Source organism: Myxocyprinus asiaticus, chromosome 18 (assembly GCF_019703515.2).
Source record: "Myxocyprinus asiaticus isolate MX2 ecotype Aquarium Trade chromosome 18, UBuf_Myxa_2, whole genome shotgun sequence".
NCBI classification, from domain to species: domain Eukaryota; kingdom Metazoa; phylum Chordata; class Actinopteri; order Cypriniformes; family Catostomidae; genus Myxocyprinus; species Myxocyprinus asiaticus.
The window spans coordinates 8,821,385-8,847,025 of NC_059361.1; the positions used below are offsets into that span (position 1 = coordinate 8,821,385).

At 39.3% G+C, this 25,641-nt stretch overlaps 1 protein-coding gene across 1 annotated transcript in view; it reads left to right on the forward strand.

Moving 5' to 3' along the window:
• LOC127455976 (granule associated Rac and RHOG effector protein 1-like) overlaps nucleotides 1-25,641 on the forward strand; it is a 49,170-nt gene that overhangs the window by 18,344 nt on the left and 5,185 nt on the right. The window contains exons 2-12 of the mRNA XM_051724209.1: nucleotides 6,371-7,730; nucleotides 13,765-13,977; nucleotides 15,746-15,886; nucleotides 16,010-16,105; nucleotides 16,434-16,595; nucleotides 17,252-17,410; nucleotides 20,305-20,402; nucleotides 20,684-20,809; nucleotides 21,331-22,370; nucleotides 23,773-23,938; nucleotides 24,273-24,410. Of these exons, the coding sequence (XP_051580169.1) occupies nucleotides 7,227-7,730; nucleotides 13,765-13,977; nucleotides 15,746-15,886; nucleotides 16,010-16,105; nucleotides 16,434-16,595; nucleotides 17,252-17,410; nucleotides 20,305-20,402; nucleotides 20,684-20,809; nucleotides 21,331-22,370; nucleotides 23,773-23,938; nucleotides 24,273-24,410 (2,843 nt within the window). The 5' untranslated portion in view covers nucleotides 6,371-7,226. The remainder of the gene's footprint in view (nucleotides 1-6,370; nucleotides 7,731-13,764; nucleotides 13,978-15,745; nucleotides 15,887-16,009; nucleotides 16,106-16,433; nucleotides 16,596-17,251; nucleotides 17,411-20,304; nucleotides 20,403-20,683; nucleotides 20,810-21,330; nucleotides 22,371-23,772; nucleotides 23,939-24,272; nucleotides 24,411-25,641) is intronic.

The following is a 25,641-nucleotide window of genomic DNA, read 5'->3' on the forward strand; positions in this document are numbered from 1 at the left end:
AGTCTACTACTAAGTGACAACTTAATCTATACTCATTCTCTTGTCCTAAGTGAGTTTGACACATTAATATGAGATGATGATTGACTGCTTGTTGATGGCTTATATCTGTGCTGTAGAGAGCGATGCTGTATGAATCATACTCGCATGGTTAGGAGGGCGGGGGAGTTGAGAGTTTTGTAACTGGCGAGTGGCGACAAAAAGCTCAGAGAAACCCAAACCAGTCATACTATCAGTAAGCTGAGCTAACATTAGAGCCGTGCGTCTTAAACCAAAGGAGCCACGCTAAACCAACCTGGAGCTGTGCCAGCTCTTACTCTCTCTGTCTCTCTCTATCTTTGTCTTCCTCCTATCAGATCTGTTTCTTTGGGTGCAGCCAAACAATAAATTTTTACACTAACAGCTCTGAGAACTTTTGTCGAACTACAACATATTTCATTTCAGGCTGTTGTAGAATGATTTGGCATAGATGGTACAGTTAGTATTTTTAGCCTTTGTTTTGCACCTTTGTCAACACAATAAGGAAGTATTATATATATATATAGAAAGAAAGAAAGAAAGAACTTTTTAGCACAAGACCTTCAGCACAGATGATCCATCATCACATGACTTTTCATAATTTGTTTTAGGCCAGGCCAGAGTGCCTCCCAACAAACTCATATATGAGTGTCTGTGTCGCTATGTTTTGAACGAGTTGCGGTGTAGTTTTGGGCAGTAAATAACTAAAAGCGACTCTACTAACGTAACGTAACATGACAGTAGTTTAGCTGTTTTCAAGATAGCGTTGCTTTTTCAGTAACAAGCTACTTTTTCCAACAAGTTGCAGTGTAGCACTGCAAATCGCCATATCGCTGTTTTTAAGTTGTTGTTTTTTTATTTTGGGCAAACATTCATTGAGTCCATTAAATTCTACTAACCTAACATAACGTGACCATAAGAATGGTGTCGTTTTTTAGTAACAAGACAAAACGCTAAATCACTGTTTTTTTTTACATTGAGTCAATTAAACGGTCCTCTCTCTCATATGTAGCATTTGGAAGTCTGATTCATTTTAGTGAATCAGTTCGTTTGGATAGTTTATGTAAATAAACCAATTAAACGATTCACCGATTTAAGTCCCTGCACAGCATTTTAGGGCTTCTTTTTAAGCAAAAGTTAGTTACATGCTGTTCATTACGCATGTTTTCAATTCATTTATGTAGATTAGAGCGTTTTCTTGTTTTTCTAGTCTTAAATGTATTTTTTTCAAGTTTAGTGCCTTCAGCCGGAAGTATAGGTCTCGGAGCATTTCCCAGTCTTTGGGTGTTTTCAACCAATGTGATGGGAGTTTCTCAACCATCCAATGCAAGTGGAATCTCAGTGTAGTAGTCCAGGAGTACTCAAAGTTCCAAGAGGTCCAGTCTCTACATTTCCTTCCCAGCAAAGGTCCGGATAATAATACGTAGTTACATAGTGTCATATGGCTATGAAACTATATAATAGATATTTTTTGAATGGTTTTTATAACTTGCCACATTGGCAGCAATAGTACTTTGTAAAGTAAAAAAAATTCTAAACTGATAAGATCAACAGTTCATATTGAAGCTGAATGACAGAAGTCCAGTTTTTGTGTTTAAATATTTTTACATTCAGAAGATGTATGAGACATAGCATAGGAGGCCTTTTGATGGATAAAACAAATACTGTATGGGGGTTCAAGGGTGTCCCCTATGAGAAAATGTATAAAAATGTAAAAGTCTGAATGGACCATTTTTATATTTTCCTTAAAGTGAGAATGTACTAACAAACAAACAATTTACGTAACAACAGTGAAGCATAAAAATGTTTTTTTTAGTATAAATAGGCTGTCCTTGCCACCCATGCCATGATGACATCTGATTAATTTTCACAAAATTAGAACAAAAATCTGTTTGTTTATTATGAAAGGCTAACATGCTGATTAATGAAGATAAATTTAGACAGAAAAAAAAACGTTATATTCTAAAGGCAGCACATTAACAATTAACAATAGGCAATTTGAGTAAAGTGGTTAAAAACGCCCATCCTGGTTTTGAAACGCCCACTGATTGGGAATCGCCCATTTGTCACACTAATTGAGCTCATTCTTTCAAAAACCCTTTGTTTTTGTGCCATGAAAATATTACTCATTAAATGTTAAAATTGGATTAAAGGATAGATATGTTTACCAAGATTATGTTTACCTTTTAAAAAGCTTTAATGTAGTTAGCTACTTTTTGTTAGCAATTTCTAGTATGGCTACACAATTAATCGAAAGAAAAATCAAGATTGCAAATAAAGCTACCACAATTAACTTTTGAAAAAAGTGTCTATTATAGCAGTCCATGTACTGTAGGTCTACTCATTTTACTTCAAAATGTTTCATTTAATTTTATTTTTTATGTATGTTTTTGCAGTGGTAAATCATTTTAACCAATCAGAGACATGTCCATCACTTGCTTCTGTGTATGATTTATTCAAAATTTGAATAACAGCTTTGTTATGCTTCTAAGAGGGCTAATGTAAAGTTGACCGTTTAGGTAACTAGTCTTGATTCCCTGATGTATAGAACATCAATAAAGTCATTCAGGAACACAGTTCTCAGCTTGTTTTGGATGTGTGGCCAACATAAAGAATACGGCATGTAGTTCATCCACCCCAAATAAGTATTTGAATGTAAATTCTATTAATCTAAATGAATTATTACAATATCAAGGGAAATAATCAACAATTATGCTTTGTCAGTGGTGCAGCCCGAAATTATAGCTACTTTTTCAAAAGAGTATCTTGACTGTAGTTGAGCCTCTTTAAATGTTGAGTAACTTGGCAAGCTACAGTTTCCCCAACATTGCAGTGTTTACCACCCTGTTTCTACTGAAGCGTGTGTTTGTGATGAAGTGACACTGTGACCTAGTTGGTGCTGTCAACACACCTTTAATCCCTGGGGACTGCAGACAGGGACTCCCCTCTTCCATGTCATGCACTTAAAGACTGAGCTTAAAGTCGGCATGAAACGGAAGTTGCGACCGGCTTCCATATTGTGACGAATTTCCGAGTGAAACAGCTTATCGAACAAGAAAAAAATTTAGGGTGGGGATTTGAGTATCAATTGGTTGTTGATTGGATTGTGAAAATATGGGCATTGCATAGCGGAACGGAGGCAGATCTGAATGCGAGTTTGCAGTAGACACACACCTACAGGGCTCCAGACTGCAACTAAAATGGTCACAAATAAGACCAAAAATTATTTAAAATCTAGTCACCATTGGCGACAGTTGGGTTGTGTGCGTTCATATGCGGGTTTGTCAAATATCATCTTGTGAGTTATTGAATACATGTTTAGAGCGATCAATCCCAGTGCAAGAGAGTCGTGAACAAATGACTCTTTTGAATCGGGTCTTTTTCATGAATCACCTGAAAAGAACTGAGGGTTTGAACTCAGGTTAGCAGTTTGAATCAGATTCACTTTCTCAGCGAATCAGCCGTCAGTGAGCTCACAACTGGGAGCGAAGACATTTCAATATAAGAGTCCTATGTATATTTTGGGCTTCTTTATAATTAAAAGTATTGTGTACCACTTTATTTTCTTCTGCGGTAATTATTGATTGGGATTGGAATAGCAAAATAAACTGCATCTGGGATTTAATTCAATTTGCAGTCTTTGTGTTTGGGCCATCCAGTAACAGTAAAGAAAGATTAAGGCAATATTTTAAAACCATTTATACACACACACTATATATATATATATATATATATATATATATATATATATATATATATATATATATATATATATATATATATATATATATATATATATATATACACACTGTGTATGTGTGTGTGTGTGTGTATATATATATATATATATATATATATACTGTATATATATACACACACAGTATATATATATATATATATATATATATATATATATATATATATATATACACACTGTGTATATATATGTATATATATATACTGTGTGTGTGTGTATATATATATATATATATATATATATATATATATATATATATATATATATATATATATATATATACTATTTGTAATATTCTGTAAAGTAGATTCTGAAGAGCAGTACTAAATAATAAAATCTCTATATAAATGATGAAAGGGTTGTGAAAATGTATGAGACAGAAGGGAATGCAAACTTATCTTCTCAACTATATATACTGTATATACTGTCTTCCTTTTCTTCGGCTTTCTATCTTGTCTCTGAACAGCAATCTAAATCGAGCAATTCTGTGATTTGACAACTAAAAACAGCCATTTGGCTCCTTAATGTTTCAGTTTAGGAGCCAGTGGCTCCTAAGTAATTTTTTTTTATTCTGGAGCCCTGCACCTACCACCGTGCCACTCGAGTCAGAACTGGTTATCGGTGAAATTGAGCAGCAATCTCAACACATTTATCATCAAGCTGACAATATAAACGCACAAGCGTTTGCATACGAAGAGGCTGTAGCCAAAAAAAAAACACTTACTCGTGCCGTGCATCCCAAGATAACTGCATTCAAAAATATAAATAAACTTCAGAGGCATCCAAAGCTTTGTATTCATTAGTGATCATCTCAGCAATTCAGGCGTGCAATGTCTCGAACATAACCGTGAATTTGCCGTTATTCCTCATTCAAAATGCAAATTCAAGCCAGCTGACCCATAATCAAGGAAGTCTGGCAGACGAAAATACACCTTTCCATCTTCACCAACATGCGATTGACGCTTCGTTCAAATCTACGCAAGGTTGTGGTATTTATAAGAAAGGGGCAGGGTTTAAGCAGACTAAATGATTGGAGAATGTCCTGCATACGATGGGGTGAATTTTCATTTCATGCCGACTTTAACAAGGAGACACATCTTTTCTGTTTCTCAAAGACACCAGACTCTCACAAAAGGAGACAATTGACATCCTTAAGCTGACGTGATTGTTACAGTGAATTTATTTGTTGTTTGGCCCATCCAGTTCTGCATGTGTGGGAGTGTTTGCTTAATAGCTGTTTGTAGTTTGTCAAAGGAAGTCCGATTTTGAGGTCAGTTGAACACAGCAGACAAACAGAAGACTTCTGGAATGTTTTTATGCTGGTTAAACAAACCAGCACAGTGAGTTCTGTAGCAGTAACCCGGGAACACAGTGATGGGGTGGAAAAAGACACTCATCTCAAAACTGACTGGTTCATTTAACAAATGTGACACTAACACACTGTCCCACTTGCGAGGAACAGCCTATTTTTCCACCTGCGGGAATGCAAATGAGAGAAACATTCCTGAAATGCAAGCTAAGAGTTGACTAACTGCTTTACTTGTATCAGATCTTCTCATTCAACTGAATATTCTGGATGCAATACAAATTAAGCTCTATCGACAGCATTTGTGACAAAACGATGATTCCACGCAGTTTCAGTAATGCACTTTCAATCAACATTTACATGCACTTGCATGTGATGCGGAAAACACGGATGGAATCGTGGAATCTAGTAATAAAAGCTGAATTAACTAATAAATGTGGAATGTCACAGAATTTGACATACTTGGGATAAAATTAATGTTCCTATGCTCAATCATATTTAAATCATGATATCTCCTAGTGTGATTAAACTACAAAAGGCTTAGATTTAATTTAATAAATATTCAGTCTGCATGTGCTGCCCGCTTCAAAGGGAATGTGTGAAGCCGGCTGCTCATACACTGATAACACCTCATAAGCTTCATGTGCGCTTTGTGTTTGTACTAGATTACAGACAGTGGAGTGTGTGTTAAGCTTGAAGTGTGCAGCACATGCAGACTACATATTTATTGAATTAAATATCAGACTTTTGCGGTTTAAGCACATTTAAGGCATATAGCAAACTGCTCATCCAGAGGTGTAAAGCTGTCTTCAAAACATACAAAAATTACATGAGTTAAACTGTTGGATTAAACTTTGCACATTGCTTATAACTTTTATGATCATGTTAACGTATAATATCTTGTGGCTATACGTTTGAAATAGTGTACATTTTTTACATTTTACGCTGCCCAAGTTTACTCCCATTGTAAGTGTTATCTTTGTATTGTTGTTGTTATTGTTGTTATTATTATTATTATTATTATTATTATTTTTAATCTGCACTTTGCTTCTAGATTGTACAGGACTTTTGGTGCAACTCCTGTTGTTTTTAAATGTGCTCTATAAATAAAGTTTGACTTGACCTAATGAGCAGAACTAAGAAATCTCCCACAAACCCTTCCTTGTGTAAGCTATAATCAGTGCACTACTTCTGAATCAAACCTCCAAGAGACGCTTGAAAACAAATGTCAGAACACATCCTCTGTGAGACATCTCCCTGACATTTTCTCTTTGTCTCTGTCTTTTTCACAGGAAATGACCGAGAGGCCTTACAGCTAGTTTGTGCTTTTGTTGCTCCAGTTGTCTGCTGAGAGACCCCTATCTGGAAGCACATTTGTTTCCGTTGTGAGTATTAACTACCTCAGGCACTGGAAACAGATCAAGAGGGTGCCCATCGATCTCTTTGTCTCTCCCGACAGCTGTGTCTGTTCAACCAGGCCCCTGATCACCCCTGACCAGACTGAGACCAGCTGAACGCCACTCAGAACCCTCTGACCGACTGGATCCGTCAGAGCGCCACACGCCTCCTGGAGCCCTGAACGTGCCAAGGCGACATCACCCTGTAGCTCGCATCCTCCTCCAAGGTGGAGTTCTCTGTGCTTGCTGTTGAACAGTTTCACTGTTTTTCCTCTCCTGAAAATTCATATTGTTTTTTTCCTGACAGATTTTTAAGATTTTTCTATTTTTATTAGAGGTCTACAGAAAGCTAGATTTCAGAAAGAAGGTTTTTTTTTGCTTGCATTTGAAGGATTGATTTTGCACTTTGGATTTTGTCCCGGATTGAAGCTATTCTTGGTGTGAAAGAGATGGGTAGAATTTTTTTTTCTTGAGAGCCAACTGTGAACCAGTTCTAACAGGAATCGTGCTGTTCCATTTGGGATATTTTGTTGTTTTTTGTGCAAACTTTTTGATACGTCTAGAGTTGCAGCTGGGCTGCAGAGTGGAATACTGTCATGACTTCCAGTGTGATGGAATCATTAAGTTATCTATTTACTTGATTCCAGGAGACCCAAATTAGGTAGAATTGAGTACTTGTATAGTTTCCAAGGTGAAGTACAGAGGAGTCCACTTCGCAAGGACCGACACTCCCTGGGCGCATTGAATACTTATGTATTGTTGCAGTGCACAAGAAAGTAAAATGGACTACAAGCTGCGCTTTTTGCTTGGCGGGTCCAAGCACAAAGTGCAGCAGCACCAGCAATTCCAGTTGCCTGAGCTCAGCCGGACACTCAGCGCCCCCTTGGGCTCTTCTTGCTCCACTCCGTCTCCCATGGCAACCATAGGCTCCTCCCCCTCCAGCTGCCACGCCCCACCCCCAGGCGCCGCCACGGCAATCGCGGACATCCAGCAGGGTATCTCCAAATACCTAGATGCGCTAAATGCATTCTGCCGTGCGAGTGCGTTCCTCACGCAGATCTTTGGCAGTGTTTTCCGGGACTCCCGTTACTCCAAAGCAGCTATGCAACTGAAGGACGTGCAGGAACATGTCATGGAAACCACAAGTCGGCTCACTACAGCAATAAAGCCTGAGATCGGCAAAATGCTGATGGAGCTCAGTGCAGGCTCCACTAACTTCAAAGACCAGAATGACTTCAGCCTGCAGGATGTTGAGGTAGGTCACCGTGTCCTTTACTTTTAATCAGTGGTTCTCAATCCTAGTCCAGGAGTATGTAACATTCTATTCAGAACCGGTTCCATTTATTTATTTTTTTAAATGCCAGAAACTAATGATTTCCAAGACTTTCGGTCCCTTTGATGCCCAACTCTAAATGAGCTGTATTTTGTAAAAAGGAATCAAATCTTAATTAGGAAGTTTGTGTAAACACCTTTTGCAAGAAATCTGTTCTGTTAAAATATTAAACGATATCATCATTTGGTTAGAGGCGGCTGAGGGCAGTAAATCCAATAATAATGTTTATTTCCAAATATATCTTCCTCAAAAGAACAAAAACAATTGTTAATGGATCCATTAAAGGGGTCATGATATGAGTAAAATTTTCCTTGGTCATTGTAGTCATTGAGGTCATTGTAATGTAAAAACATTTTGGATGTTTCAGAACTTAAAACTTCCTCGTTACTGCAAAAAGAGCATTTGTTGAAACCAAGCTGCCAAAATGACTCGTTCTCTACTTTACATTGTGATATCACAATGGGTAGACATTTGCATCTGACCGCCTCCACAACATCACATCAGTGCCTACTTTACCTTTAATCACTTACATATAGCCCACCAAGCAGCGGTGAGCAGAAACTGGGAAGTAGAGGGAGCAGGTCAGTAAAGAGCAGAGAGCCAATCATAACAGTGGGCGTTTACTGTCAAGTCTTAAAGGAGAAGCAGCAACAAATCAGAGTGTTTCTGATTGTAGGTCAGAATGAGGGTGGTAAATGATTGTTTTACAAATACATTCTGCAAAAAACTTTACTAAAATTATAATTAAACCTCAAGGAACATATTAAAAATAATTAAAAAAAGACATGTCATGACTCCATTAAGGGACCGGAATCATTAAGGGTAATCAGAACTGGAATAGTTTAATTGCTTGTGATTCTCATCCCTAGTAAAACACCTGATTCAACTCATCAGTTTGTTAGTAGATGATCCATAATCACAAACTTTTAATAAAATGGTGTGCTTAAAGATATATTTTTGACTTAATACTAGGTGTCTAAAACCAAACCTCTCGAATACCTATCTTTCAAATATTTGCTGTCATGCAAACTTTGTTCTTCCTTTGAACAGCTTATTGCATTTGCTTGGTATTTGCTTGCCAAACAATTTTGTTTCCTCTCAGACTGTTGTACACATGTACCCTGACTTTCAGAAATTGCATAATGTCAGCCAATTAGATCGGAGCTTACACTGCCATACTCAATTCTGACATCAGTTTAGGATGTACGTTTGAAAATGTCACTTATGTTTAAAAGCCGAGGAGAGAAGAGGGGCTCTAGATCTTTTGTAGTGGAATTCCTCTGTTCCGAGTTCCAAGATACTTTAGGAAACCATCTGCTTTTTCTCCAAGAGAATATACTTTCATGCTCATGTGGATGGCTGTTTGAGTTGACTATTGCTGCTTGTGCTGGTCAGTCTCTGTGTCTCTACACCAGGGACGTATATAAGCTGAAATTATGCTTTTATGAGCGAGGTTTTGTGCCCTGGTGGATGTGGTCGTACCCATAACAGGAAGGCTTCACACCACAGGTCTTTAAAATGGGCACGCTGCGGCAGGGACTCAGGCCAGGCCCGCAGCTAAAGAGACCAACTTTACAAGCATCAGAATGCTGAAGTCTCTACGGAACCTTGTGCTAAACGTCAAAGTTTGAACGTATGAAATGGAATATTCTGGTAATTCCAGATTCTTTCCCCTGAAAGTGTTTGCTGTGGAATGTTTTCAAATATTGAAAGTGTTTTATAATGTTTGCAGAAGCAAATATGTCCTGAATTCTACCCAGAAAGCAGCAGTGAGAAATAAGTTGGGTCATTCTGGAAAGTTTTGCTCTTTTTGAGAAGTCTTTTTAAAGTCTTTGCTCTAAATTTTTTCCCCCATCTTGTGATCAGCTTCTAGCATTTAGACCAGACTACCTTTTTACGTACACTTGCAGTTTATTTGAAAGAAAACGTTTTTCTTTGCAATCTTTCATCAAAATGTAATAAATTGCTCCACCTCTGAAATGTCCTTTCATTTCGGCTTACATCACCAAACCTTATTTTTCAGAAGAAAATCAAGTACCACCCTGTAATTTATTTTCTCATGCAGTACGTCTACATGCACAAAATATCTGACGATGCAACAAAGCCACATTTACATGAGAGTTGAAAATCATTAGGCCTGGGGTCGATGCCTTTTTCAAGCATCGATAATCTGATTTTACCAATGATTATGTTTCTCTACATGTTTCTCTACAAAAGTGTGAGCGGCAGGGTAAATTAAAAGGGGGTTGCATCCCAGATGCATCTAGCGAACGACTTGACGTGTTCTAAAATTCGAAACAATTATTCTCTATGAAGGTACGCACCCCGCCGCCGAACTACGACTCTGGAGGCTGCACAAAATATTGCAGTGCTACAGAGTGCAAATCGCAAATTTTCCATTAAATTCGACCCAGATCATTATTAAAGGACATAGATTATTTACTCTAGCCATCACAGGATGATGTATTGTGTATATGCATCTTTCATATAGCCTACACAATATATTTTCAGTTACAAGTATGTAGTTTTGTGGTTTGACAGCTTGAATGAAACACCTATTCAAGGCTACATATAGAGAAATTACATAATGTCACCATTTGTAATCATTCAGTTTGCGCAGTTACACCAGTTTCATACACTAACCTGCAAACTCATCAACATTGCTTTGTTCATTCTTGAAGTACAAAACCTTCATAACTTTGGACTGCCATCTGCTGCACTGCATCAGCTCGTCCTGTGTGTGTGATACTTGTGCCTTTCCTACCCGTGAACGGCTTCAGTAAATGTTATATCACCCTCTTTTGGTCTCCCAAAGCTATTACGTTAGACTACATTAAATGGAAGGCAACTTACAGTGAGTTGGAAAGCACACAAATTAGGCTTCTAATTTAAATGTCAGCTAATGTTAATATATCGATGCCTCAAAGTATTGTTAAAATAATGTCCTGATCAGTAATTTATAAATCTAGAAATCGAGTGTGCCGATCAGTTTATACTTAAACCATTTATTACCTTACCCTGGTAAAGGAAAACTGTTTAAGGTGTTTACATGACCAAACGCCTGATTAGGCATATTCGGTGTAAGATTGTGCATGTAACTCTCTCATTGAGTTTTCCGTTTCACTCGGAAATGCATCATATCATGCAAGTAAAATGGGTTGCAAATGCCATTTCATGTTGACTTTACTAAGTGCTGCTTTGAAAGCAAAGCTGGTGTGGTTTTGTCTGAGCTCTGCATTCAGTTGCCAAATATGCATTCAAATGTCATGGTTTATTAGATGGAACCCTACTGAACTAATTAGCAAAAAACCAGAGGAAATATTTCTCAAACACACACATGCTTTGCAGTGCACAGATGCTCCGTAAACACTGTACATACTGTACCAATGGTAGCCGGTGTCTGTTGAGCTTGTTGTATTTGCTAATGACCGTACTTGTTTGCAAAGTAGTTCTTCCTGCCTTGCGGGAATCTGTGTGTGTGTGTGTGCGTGCGCGCGCGTGATGTGGCAAGTGCATTCTCCTGTTTGCATTCGGCTGGCAGGGCGACAGGCAGGGTATTCCCGTCCCCGAGGGTGTTACCTGACACTGTGATTGTTTCAATGATGTGCCGCTACAGAAATGCACCCACTGCACTGCTCGACCAATTGGCACCACTTTGAGTTTTAGGTCTCGGAATGCCCTGAGGACTGATTCTGAATCTGATTTCCCGAACCATGTGATCTGATTTGTTTGCATATGAAAGGTTAAAGGGATAGTTCACCCGAAAATGAAAGTTCTGTCATCAATTGCTCACCTTTATGTTGTTTCAAACCTGATTGACTTTCTAGCTTCTCTGGAGCACAAAAGGAGAAATTAGAATGTTTGCTACAGTCACCGTACACTTTCATTTTATATATAAAAAAAAAAGATGCAAGACTGAAAACTTTTTGTGTTCCACAAAGGAAAGAAAGTCACACAGGTTTGGCCACTCACTGTCCCTCATTGTTCTAGAGAACTGAAACATTTAAATATATAACACATACAATTTTAGCAATCAATTAAAGATGTTTGTAATCCAAATTGTTTCTTTTTTTTTTCAAAATGACCAGGAAAATAAAGTAGCTGTGCTGCGTGGCATTTTGTCAACTGTTTGTGAGGAAGAATCGGACAGCTTATTTGAATATCATGGCTGCCATCTAGTTTTGTTGCGATGCAAGTTGTTTTTTTTTGTTTTTTGTGCCTTATGGCTTTACCTGAAGTTTAAGGGCAGGTTAATGCATCTGCTCTCAGGCCTTCTTTTGCGAGGGGTGAAAGACTGAAACTGGCACCGCCTTGTTTGTCCTGTCTACTGTTGGACAAGGCAGCATATTCTAGTCTTTACAACTTGGCGTGTAGATATTTACAGCAGATACCATTTAAAAGAAACCCTTTCTGCTGTGGGTGGGGGTGACGAGCATGTGTTCTAGCTTCTTTCTTTCTGCACAGTGCTGTATGTTTCTGCTTGCGTCCTACGGCCTGAAATACATTCTCACAAGAGTGTGATGGTTCATCAAAAGCGGGGTAGGAACTTAATCTGGGTTCAAGGCAAAAATGCCACCCAAAGTGTTAAATTCCCCCAGATATTAAAATTGTGGGGATAAAAAAATGCCCCGTTACTTTCATTTGTTATTTCACTATATTCCATCTGGTACAGCTTTATTGTTAGAGATGCATCGATGTATCAGCCAAACATCGGTATCGAGGCAATTATCTACGCTATTGAATGGGAATTGGCCAACTGTTTAAAAGTCCACGAATTTGAATCCCAGAGTGTGCTGAGTGACTCCAGCCAGGTCTCCTAAGCAACCGAATTGGCCCGGTTGCTAGGGAGGGTAGAGTCACTTGGGGTAACCTCCTCGTGGTTGCTATAATGTGGTTCGCTCTCGGTGGGGCGCGTGGTGAGTTGTGCGTGGATGCTGCGGTGGATGGCGTTAAGCCTCCACGCGCTATGTCTCCACGGTAACGCGCTAAACAAGCCACGTGATAAGATGCACGGATTGACTGTCTCGGATGCGGAGGCAACTGAGATTCATCCTCCACCACCCCGATTGAGGCGAGTCACTACGCCACCACGAGAACTTAGAGTGCATTGGGAATTGGGCATTCCAAATTTGGGAGGAAAAAGGGGAGGAAAAAAAAAGTCAATAATTGGGTTAGATTCCAGTTTATAGTAAAATGGGGCAGGAAAAAGCATCTGACCATTAGCCTACAAGTCGTGCTTTGTGTGAAAGAAAATGTCTCTTCTTGTGTGGAATTACTTTGAATTGGGTGACAATGATAGCAGAGTTTGTTGTATATCGATAGGAAAAAAAAAAAGACCTCATAGTTTAAAAATGTCCCTGAAAATCAAGTCCAGGGGCCAAGTAGTGCCCCTTAAATAATACTGATCACAAGCACTGTCTCTCAGCTAAATGCTGTGGAAAGACTGACCGAGCAGAGGATTCCTGAATAGTCTGACCAGATAACGATCCTGACTCTTTATTTTACGAGCTGGAGTCCATGTTCTCATCCTGATGAGTAAGACATGAGTATTTAGGCAGCAATACAGACACAACCCTGTAAATCTGCTCAGAATACACACACTTTACTATCATGATCTTAAGCCGCTGTTTCCCAGAACTGTGCTGGATCTGTGAGCCGGTCTGGTGCGTTGACCTCAAGGAGGTTTGCTGCCTCATTCAGTGTTTAGTTTTGGTTCTGTATTAATATAGCATCGGCACCAGATATACACAAGGGTTTCCAGCCTGATTGATGTCCTTAAAGTATTCTGAAAGTAATATTTAGATGAGTAAGATGATTTGCCCCATAAATGATCTAGATGTTATTGCATTATAGTGGCCTGTAGCAGTATGTTTCCTTATTATATTAGATGTGTTTTGCTCTACACGCAGGTGTCAAAATGTTCTGCTTTGCCCTGATCTATCTTTCTGTCTCTCAGGTGTTAGGCCGCTGCTTCCTGACAGTGATGCAAGTGCATTTTCAGTTCCTGTCCCAGGCACTGCAGAAGGTGCAGCCAGTGGCGCAGTCCTGCCTGGCAGAGGCGCTAGCACAGGTTCAAGAGAGGCGAGGTAATGCCCACACCCAGAACACGAGCACTGGGCCCCTGACGGAGCTGGACGATGCTGTGCGCTCCTGGAAAGGAGCGTCGGAGGTACTGAGCAGTGCAGAGACAAAATTATCGATCAATACACCAATGCACTAGCCTGGAGGCCCAAACTCTCTATTTTTTCTTTATGTTGACCCCACTAACACTAAGCAAAAATAGCGGTTACAGTAAGGCACAAACTATGAAAGTGAATATGTAAGTCTACAAACGTTAAAATACACACCGTTTAAAAGTATAGCCAAAAGAAGCAAACATTAGTGACAAGAAAAAGTATGTGAACCCTTTGGAATTACCTGCATTTACTGTATGTATAAAAAAAATATTGCTGCATGCCTGAAGTTTGCCAAATACCACGTTGACACTCCACATTGCTACTGAGAAAATGTCTTGTGGACTAATGAAACTAAGGATGAATTATTTTGGAAGAACACGCAGCACAACATATGGCATAAAAAGGGCACCGCATACCAACATGATAACAACATCCCAACAGTGAAGTATGGTGGAGGCAGCTGATTTGGGGCTGCTTCTGGGCCTGGACCACTAGCCACCATCGAGGGAAAAATTACATTTCAGTAGAAGTTGGGTGATTCAGCAGGACAATGACCCTAAACATCGAAGTAAATCCACTACAGAATGTCTTCAAAAAAAGAAAATCAACTTTTTGGAGTAGACCAGTCAGAGCCCAGACCTCAACCCAATAGAGATGCTGTGGAATGACCTCGAGAGCCGTTCACACCAGACATCCTAAGAATATGGCTGAGCTGAAGCATTTCTGTAAGGAAGAATGGTCCAATATTCCTTCTGAACATTGTGCAGGTCTAATCCACAGCTACCGGAAACACTTGGTTGAGGTTATTGCTGCCAAAGGAGGATCCACCAGTTATTTTTATTTTTTTGGGGATTTTTCCCCTTTTTCACCCAATTTGGAGTGCCCTGTTCCCAGTGTGCTTTAAGTCCTCGTGGTCGCGTAGTGATTCGCCTCAATCCGGGTGGCGGAGGATGAATCCCAGTCTGAGACCATCAACCAGCGTATCTTATCACGTGGTTTGTTGAGCATGTTGCCACGGAGACATAGCGCGTGTGGAGGCTTCACGCCATCCACCGCGGCATCTGCACTCAACTCACCATGCGCCCCACTGAGAACGGACCACATTATAGCGACCATGAGGAGGTTACCCCATGAGACTCTACCCTCCCTAGCAACCAGGCCAATTTGTTTGCTTAGGAGAGTCACTCAGCACGCCCTGGGATTCGAACTAGCGAACTCCAGGGGTGGTAGCCAGCGTCTTTTACCACTGAGCTACCCAGGCCCCGGATCCACCAGTTATTAATTCCAAGTATTCACTTACTTTTTCCACAGCACTGTGAATGCTTTATGGGATGTGTTCAATAAAGACATGAAAGATTATAATTGTTTGTTTATTGTTAGCTTAAGTATATTGTGTTTGTCTATACTTGTTACATTGATGAAGATGAGATCACATTTTATGACCAATTAATGCAGAAAACCAGCTAATTCCAAAGGGTTCACATACTTTGTCTTGACATTGTATGTGTTAACATGATTAACTTCACATAGATAATGTAAGCGATTTTCACACAAAAATCATGCTAACATGTATAACGTTTACGCTCTATTTTTGAAATGGTGTGTATTTTAATGTTCATGGACTGGCCCCATTCACTTCTATCTGTATATCTTTATACTTTTTTTTTTTTTTTTGTGGTGGGATTGTAGATTCAGCAGCGGGGAAGCAAACACTGGTTTGTATGTTAAATAGATGTGTGTGTGTGTGTGTGTGTGTGTTAGGTGACAGCTTGTCTTAGGGAGAGAGGGCGAGATGGCTGTCTGTCTGGCATTCAGGTTCAGCAGCTCTTCTGTTCTCAGAACACCTCCATACCTGAACACCAACTTAAAGAGCTCAACGCCAAGATAGACAACGCTCTACAGGTAAACCTGCACTAACATCCTTTTACAAAAATGTACTTTGTTACTTAAAAAAATCGATTACATATATGCCTGACCCACTGACCTCATTTGTAAGGGGTATGTGTGTGTTTGTGTGTCATGTAGGCGTATAAAGTGGCGTTAGACTCTTTAGGTCACAGTGAATATGCGCTGAAGGCTGGATTTCACCTTAATCCCAAATCAGTGGAAGCAGCATTGCAGGTATGTTTGTAGTTGCAGTTTAGCATTTTCCCTTTCCTCTTTCTTTGTGTTCACTACTCTTGAAGAGTCATACTTTTGGATATCATCATCAAGTCTAGTCCACTTTGCATCTTATTCTGGCCAAGAACTGCCCATTTAGACCACCGCCAACTATTTCTTCCTTGTAAGATTTGTAGCAGTCTGGTAGTTTGTAATAATAGAGGCACATGGTTTGTGCATGCTTTTATTTGTGTGTGATGTCATTTAGATGGGTTAATGTTTTATAATTATGTAGTTTTATTGTGTGTAAATCTCTACAATATTTGATTATTCGTGTGTGTGTGTTCAGGGCTGTTGCAGTGACGCTGAGGCACAGCAGGCTGGCCGGTTTCACACCACATCTCAGGCCATCCAGTGTGAATTACCCACAATCCCCGTTCAGATCGGCTCTCACCTCCTCAGAGGAGTTTCCTTCAACGAAAGTACATCGGACAACCTGAAGCTGAAAACGGTACCTGTCCCCTCTCTGGTCCTCTCTGAGCACACACTCATGAATGACGACGAGAGATAATACTTTATTGATCCCAAGAGGAAGTTCAGGGGTTGTCCGTGACGGCATTAACAAGAGTTACACAAATAAGAGGGTAAAACTAGGTGGAACCTGCACACATTGTGCTGTTTGTTTTACCACTGGCAGGTGAATCTCACAAAAACTTTCAAGAGCATGTCTGGCACACAACAATCAAAAGAAATAAGAAATGATATGTTCCATAGCAAAATGAAGCCTTTTTTGGGACCACCAATATTTTTTTTGCTTTGTGAATAAACATTTAAGACAATTAAACACATTTTCCACCCAAATTCTCTGTACTGTAATGCAACAAAATCTTATTCTCATTACTGTAATGTTAAACAAAAATATACTGTATAACTTAAATGTATACACCATTTGGTATTTGTGGTATATGTACTGCTTTTAATTTATGCTCATTTAAATAAGAAAAGTTGAAGTAGTCATTAGTAAAAAAATTACTAATACATTACTGAGAATCTAAAGAGAACTATCAAGAATAAGAATTCCCAAAAAAAGCCTCACAAGCTGTCTTCAATGAACCTGAAACTCTTGTGCAGAGAAATTATTTTGAGTTCGAGTTTTTCTCTTTCCAGCATGCAGTGCTGCAGCTGATCAAGGATGCGGTGGATCAGAATGGTGTGGTGGTGGGAGACAATTCCCCCATCACAGAGGTGCTGAGTCAGGTGTGTCCTTCCAGCTGGAGAGGAGCTTGCAAGACTGCCGTTCAACTGCTGTTCGGACAGGCAGGATTGGTGAGTCCATCAGTTCCATCAGCATGGAATCAAAGTCTGGAGCCGCCCACTTAATCATGAAGTGCCTGTCTGACTGAGATGTCAAATGACCATCTGTCATTTTGTTTATTTGGCCTTTAGGGGCGCTTAAATCTAAAATTGATGATACCAAAAAAATAGTCGGACAACAAAGCTGGATATACAGTTGTGCTCAAGGATACTGTATGTTGTTTACTCACTACTCCAATGCTTGAAACAAAACACTGAGGGTTTCTTATAAAGATTTAGTTCCGTGTACCTTGCAAACTTCCTCAGAAGTGCTCACTGAAGCAGCAAGGGAACAAATAAACATAACCTTTTGTTTCCAGGTGGAAAAGGTTCATAGTCTCTTATCAAAATGCTATTAACTTCATCTGCCTCTGAAATGACTTTTCTTCTAATGTAACCAAAGCTGCTTTGATTGGGGAAAAAGTCAAATTAACCAATAATATCCAATCCAGCATAGTGTTATTGGAAAAGAATGTCCACTTTTCACAGTTCAATCAGATCCTGATGGATAAAATCAAGTAATTGTTTTCCTCTGAATATTTTGTTGGAATCTGCAGACTTTATTTTCTGCTCTGAATTTGGAGGTAAATCTGCATAATTTAGCAAAATGGGTTTAAAGATAGTAAAACATGTAAAAATGTAATTGAGAGTACTACAGTCTGTTCACAACAAGTCCATTTTTCCAAACAAGCTTTTTAATGGGAACAATGGATTTTGATGGCACTATTCATACAGAGTCCGACAAATCGTCTTCCGTACAATCCGAAGTTTTTTTACGGAGAGTGAGAAGAGCTTTTTGTCATTTTCCAAACCAACACTGAAATTTATATACTTAAAAATAAACACTGCAAACATAAACCCATTCTGTTTTTCTGTGTGCTTATGGTGTTTTGTCTTAATGTACATTATTTAATATGTATATCACTGTGCCATATTCTCATGGCATTAAAAATAGCAATTCGTTTTACAACAAGACTTGTAGTATAAAATCCAATAAAAAGATTAGTTACATGCAATGTTTTATTGTAGAATTAAGAACCACACTGCTATTTTTATTGCAAGGATAATGTAACAAAGTATTACAATAATTTAAATAAAGAAAAGACTGTGAGCCAGTGTTTTCTTTTATATTATTTTTAATATTATGCATCCCATTTTATAATATAGCCTACTGTTATTCTTAATGTACATTATTCCATGTATATTTATATCACTATACCTTTTGTTATATTTTCCAGGCATTATAAAATAGAATTTTGTTCTGGAGTCCATTTGGAATATACTCATAGCAAAATACATGTGCAAATAAATATGCAACAGTGTTCTTTACTCATCTCACTCGCATAAAAAACAGATTATATTCTCCTCAAAATGCATCACCACCATGGAAAGAGCATGATGAAACGGTTATGCCAAATTAGGTAAATAAATGCTTCAACAGCAAAATTGTCACAGATTTAGTGTGAACAGGCTTAAGTGGCACATCCATACATTTCCATTTTTGTTTGATTTTGCTATTTTTTTCCCCCCTCCACTGAAAGCAGTGTTTCGAAAATGCTCTTCATTATGGGATACTTTGAAAAACGATGACATTAGGAAACTGAAAAGGGAGTTCTTAAATGAAAATGGATTAGTGTGGATGTGGCATTGGTGCCAGCTGAAAGCATTGACACAACAGCCAAGGTGAAGGATGTGTAGCACTTTGTAAAGAACTTGCGTTCCAAATTTCTTCTGAGCTTTTCAACTGTAGATTCCATGAGGGCCTGGAAATGCATCACATTATGAAACTGAAATGCGTTGTGAATTTTGTTCATGTTGTGTTTAATCTCATATACTCGACATTATTGCAGATCCATGATCATCTACTATTAGTTTCATGTGCTGATGTCAGAGCACCACACCTTTGTTGATTATCAGGTACACTCAAATTGGAAGAAATAATACTGGCATCAGAGGTTTTAAAAAACCTAACCAACTCAGAATCATAAAATCAGTTTCCATGACACTGTTTCTGTCCTTGCAGTGTGTTTGTGTGGGCCGTGACCTCTGGGCGTGTGTGTGTGTGTGTGTGTGTGTGTGTGTGTGTGCGTTTCCATGGAGACTCCCCATCAGTTTAGTCATGAGGATACACCTGCACTATTAATAACAATAGCACACTTCCTGTTTGATAGGAAACACACTCCCTTTTTCAAACGGCACTCCGTGGCACAGCTTCGCCGTTGCTTTTCAAGAACTGTGGGAAATATTTAATTTGTGTTTTTGGGTGGAAATGGCTCTGTTGACATGCAGTCATGAAAAATTGGTTCACTGGGGCTTTGTTAAAGTTAACATGAAATGGCATTCGTAACCCATTTTACTCCTAAATGTGAAGTTTTTCTCTAAGAAAAAAATATTTTATGCATCAAAATTGATTGCATGGTGAAAAGTGGTCTCTATATGGCAGGTGGTTGGAGGGGAGGGTTTGAAAAATAAAGCCCAAAGTATACTTCGGTCAGACATGAATGCTGAGTGTCCGCGTACAGGGTGTGTGACGCAAATCTCATCATCAGCAGAGTGCGCAAGCACTGAACGTTCACATCCCAGTTTTTCTAACCGTGTGTCTTTGAACATGCAGAATGCACATGCGCCTGGATTAATTAGTGGTTCCACAAGGTATACCTAGGGCTTGAGAGGGCTTGATGTCAGCCGCAAAAGAAAGTTTTTAATTAGAATAACATGCACTGATGAATTGTGCACATTAACATCAGGGACGTGTATTAATACAGTAAATGGAGCAGTTTTTATTTCATGACTTTAAAAAACAGTTTGCAAGCATCAAGGTAGATCTTTATAAATCCTGCATATGACATCGCTCTGTGTTTTTGTAGGTGGTGGTTGACACAGCTCAGATTGAGAATAAGGAAGCTTATGCGCCTCAGATCTGCCTTGAAGGATCTAGAGTCATCATCCAAGTTCCTTCCACATGGTGAGAAAATGTGTATGATTTGAACTTTTGCACTTATACAGTAGCAATTAATTGATTCTCAGTCGTCCAGACAACGATTGATTAATACTGATCTTGTGTGGCTGCAAGTTTGCAAGAGCGTAAACATGTTTGCCTGTGGGTTTTTTTTTTTAAGTTCTGTGGTTTTGATTTATATTCACAACTTTTTGTGTCCTTGAGCAAGACATTTTAACCCATGGTTATTTCAGAAGGGTTCTTCCTGTAATAAGTATATTGATAGGAGTGACTTCTTTGTCTCTCAGGTGTCTGAAAGAGGATCCAGCCACCATGTCTCTGCTGCAGCGCAGTCTGGATCCGGAGAAAACCCTTGGCCTGGTGGATGTGCTCTACACGGCTGTCTTTGACCTTCACCGCTGGAAAGAGCGCAAGTCAGTGTTAGCAGCGTTAGTGCGGGAATCATACGTTCGACTTGGTTCTAACACTAAGGAAAGCCTCTTAAATTCACACCGCCCTTGGACAAAATATTTTGTGTGGGCCCCTTCTCCCCTGGGCCTAATAAGTAGTCTGTCACTCATCACAGGCCCCGAGTGAATGTGCCTCCTCACAATGGCCTTGGACACACCTACCTGTAATGTTTAAATAATCCAAAAATCTTAATTTGGGCCTGTTCGCACAGGACACGTTCTTGTGTTTTAAAAAGCTAGAAAGATTGCAACGGAATGGAAGAAAACGCAGGTTTCTCAAGTTGGTGTTTTAAAAAGTGAAATTGTTTCCAAATTGACAGCGCTGTAGGAATGCGGTGCTCATGGTGTAAGACGGTGTAAAAACAGCGAGAGATGTCGTCAAAGGAAAACCATTCAAGTGCAACATGATTTATCATTTTGATAAGTCTTGTGTTGACTGTTTTTAAGTTGAAAATGTAATTATCTGGTGTTATTTGTTTGCGCAGGGAACAGGCTTTGCCCACCATTCAGATCCAGCTGCAGCGGGACACGACTGATTACGGTAGCCACTCTGATCTTCCTCCCGGCAACAGCACCAAATCCTCCGGCGGCCTCCCCAAAACCATTTCCAAACTCACCTCACGATTCACCAAGAAAACTTCCTCGAACTCCAGTGCGGGAGGCAGTTACTCGATCCCCAGCACGCCCTCTCGAAGCGCCCTGAACAGCAACTCTGATGACAAACCCGGGCGTCTACACAGCCTTCTGCAGATGAGCAGTATGCCGTGCACACCCGACCCCAGCCACGCGCAGATCGCAAACGGAGCGTCCTCCGATGAGCAGGGGATGAACCTGCCCACCGACCAGGAGATGCAAGATGTCATCGACTTCCTGTCGGGTTTCAACATGGGAAAATCGCAACAGGCGTCTCCGCTGGTGAAGAGGCGGAACTCTGTGGCGTCCACAAATGCGGCCGACTTGAAAACGGCCAGTGGAGCAGCGCCACCAACCTCGCAGGCTCAAGTATCCCATAATACCTTGCAGTCGCTGGCGCAAAGCCTGCAGCTGTCAACACCAACGCAACAACAGCAGCAGCCGTCAACACCAAAACAACAGCAGCTTCCAGCGCAGCCGCAGTCACAAGCTTTGCAGTTCTACCAGCATCTCTTGCAGCCGATTGGCCAGCCGCAGCCTCAACCCCAGGTACAGCAGACCGCCCCCGTTTCTCCGCAACTCTCCTCACAGCAGCCTCCAACTCAGCAGCCAATCTCTCAGCAAAGAGGCCCCAGTAAGTGGCCCCAGGGCCCCTTGAGCGGCCTCTCCCCGATTGGGCCCCTGTCTCAGTGGGCTGCCCCGGGCCTGCCTGACCTCAGCTCTGACCTGTACAGTCTGGGGCTGGTCAGCACATACATGGACAGTGTTATGTCTGAGATGCTCGGTCACAAGCCCCCTCAAGGCCCACGGAACAACACCTGGCCCAACCGAGAACAAAGTGAGCAGAGTCTGTTCGGAGTGTTGGGAGAATCTATGCCCTTTGACCCCGCAGGTATGAGATATTCAGTGGAATGAAGAGGTATTGAATTAATGATTAAATGCTCCATAACAATGGGCTGCATCTAAATTTGCATACTTTCCATCCTGAAAAATAAGTGATATTAGGATTAGTGCATCACAAATCATTGAAAATAGTGCACTGAAATTAGTATTTCAAAGGTGCCCGAGGGAAGGCTACATCCAAAATGTGCAATTGAGGTTTGCTTCAGAATCTTAGGGCATTTGTTGTAGTTCAAAATAACTTTATATTTAAGTTGTTTTTGAGTCACATTTCCATAAAAAGTCTGTATATATTGTGATTTGTATCGATACCAGTGTTAGATGGTAACTGTTTAAATGTTATCTGGATTGCGCAATCAGATTACAAAAATGTGGTACTTGTAATTGTAATCTAGCAGATTACATTTAAAAATGCAAGTAATTTGATTATTTACATTTTATGGATTATATGATTACATTTTTTATTATAATACCAATCAGCTAACGGCAATAATTAGTGCATAATTTACTGATTAATTTTTAAAGAGCAGTCTGAGCCAGGGTCTAAAACACTAAAAACACATTTTGTTGTACACAAACATTTCAGAGGTGTCGGTCACATGCAACTTTGTTCTTTTGCCCCATTAATATGCACTTCTGCCATGCTTCAGGATGGCAGAAAAAGCACCTTTCTTAGGCCACACCTTCATTAATAATAAAGTAATAAAACATTTAAATAATAAAAATTCTGCAACATATCTAAAGACATTCACTTATTAGTTTTATAGCCGGAAAGTGCAAAAATAGTCCAATACCTATTCCTAAATTCTATCAAAATTAAAAATACATAAATGTTATGGATTACAGTTTGTTTTCCTTTTTGTATTACATATTCAAGTACCTTTTGTTTTACTTAGCAACTGATAAATAGCAAGTTGTTTTGATTTTATGTTTACTAATATTTAATTAAAGGAGTGTTAATTAGTACTTAGTACTTTTAAATTAATCAGATTTAGCAAAACATGCAATAATTAATTCAAACATAACCCAAAAGCAATCAAATTAGATTACCTAAAAAGTGTAATCAAAAAAGTTTACTGATTATAATTTTGATGAATTTTATGTTAATGAATTCAGTTTATATGTTAACACTTACATACAAGCAGCATGCGATAAAGGGGGAAGTATGTGTTTTCTAATCGCTGGCAAAGTAGGCCTTCACACTTTTTCGTGCGTATTTGGGATGCAGCCATAGTTTTTTTAAATGTGTGTATTGTGGTTAGCGTGGTCCAGCAGCTCTCTTTAGTGTGTTGCAGGTCTTTGTGTGTGTGACTAAACTCTATTGTGCATTTCTGCTGTGCTGGACAGTTTAAACAATGAACAGGATTAAATCGATATCAAACTCTCTCTGTCAGTTGGCTCTGATCCAGAGTTTGCGCGTTATGTCGCTGGGGTCAATCAGGCCATGCAGCAGAAACGGCAGGCGCAGCATGTTCGTCGTCCCAGCAACTCTCGCAGCAACTGGCCCCACCCTGACGACCAGCACAGGGGCTGGACACACCCAGAATACTACAGTGAGGGGTGAGTGACACTGACCAATCAAAGTTTGAGGACTGCCTACATTGTCAAACCAAATAAGCAGATGTGTAAGAGCCATATTCTCCGCCTAAAATGCTAGCCAAGGTTTCTTGTTATAACACCAAAACAGTCATAATTTAGTTCACATGACTTCATTTTCTGAAGGCTTCTGTTCCCTCAAGGCTTCATGTAAATTAATTCAGTTATGATTGGGGAATCTCTATGACCTGGCATAGTTCACATTGTCAGTCATTGATCATAAGTTGATTAATAAGTAAGAACCTTAATGACATATTCTAATGTGCTCATGATTGTGATTTTGTTTTTTGCTTTACAGGGAGGCGGTCAACAGTGGCTGGTCAACCAATCAGGGTGACTCAGCCAGTTCGAGTGATGAAGCCTCCTCAGCCAATGGGGACAGCTTGTTCTCCATGTTTTCTGGGCCTGACCTGGTGGCAGCTGTTAAGCAGAGACGGTAACAAACATTTATATGTATGTATGTATTGAGCATGCACTATTGTATGGAGGACCACGTCTGCCAATATTAGAATATATTTATAAAAAATATTTGCAAATAAATGTCAAAAATGAAAAAGTGTACATAGAAATAAATTAAATGTATTTATTTATACATTTCCACATTTATTTATACGTGTATATATTTCCAAATGTATTTGTTTCCACATTTATTTCCACATTAATGTTTTTTCTACATTTATTTATGTATGGTAATGAGGGGGTGTGTTTTCTACTTAAGGCATAGCAGAGCAAGTCAAATAGGGAATGAATGATCTCTGTTGAATGAGTGACTAAGAGGTGGGCGATATGACCAAAATCTTATATCGGTGTTTAAGTAATTTTAGATCACTTTAACTGTATGTACCAATGGAGACCATACCTGAATAAACCCAAGCTCTAATCACCAACATCCAGCGTGTTTGCATTAAATATGATTCGTACTGGATGATTTTACATGCACCCACTGCTTTTTGTCCGTGTCAAAGTGTCTTCAGCCGAATCGTGGACATTTTAGAAATCCCGAGTCCAAACAGGTATGGTCTCTTTAGGAACATGCTGTTAGTGATATAAAATTACTTAAACAGATATATAAGATTTTGGTGCTATCACCCACCTCTTAAGTCATTAATTCAGCAGTGATCATTTTCTATTTGACTTGATCTGTTCACAGGAATATTTTAGAATTTCAAAATGCACGTTCATACACATCTGTAGCTACATTTCATGTATGTAGACTTGCATTTAATTTTGTCGACCACAAGATGTCACTGTGACCTCCAGCCTTCACTCTGCAGCACTCTGAGCTCGATTGCTATGCCTGAAGTGGAAAAGATGCCCCTTCATTACCATACAAACAATAAAATGTAGAACTGTGGAAATATTTAAATGTGGAAATATACTGTATACTTAAAAAAATTGTGGAAATGTATAAATAAATGTATACAGTAAGTGCATAAATAAGGAAATAAAAGTAGAAATACTAATATCACAGTTGAAAATATAGTTTTCTATGTACACTTTTTAAATTGTTTACATTAATTTGCTTATATATTTATTTTGAATATTGGCAGAATTGGTCCTCCATACTTTTGTCCATAGCCATTCATTCTAAAGTGACAATAACATCAGAAGTGCTTTAGTACAAAGTTCAAAAGTTAGCCTGAAAGGAAACTAGTTTGTTTAAAATG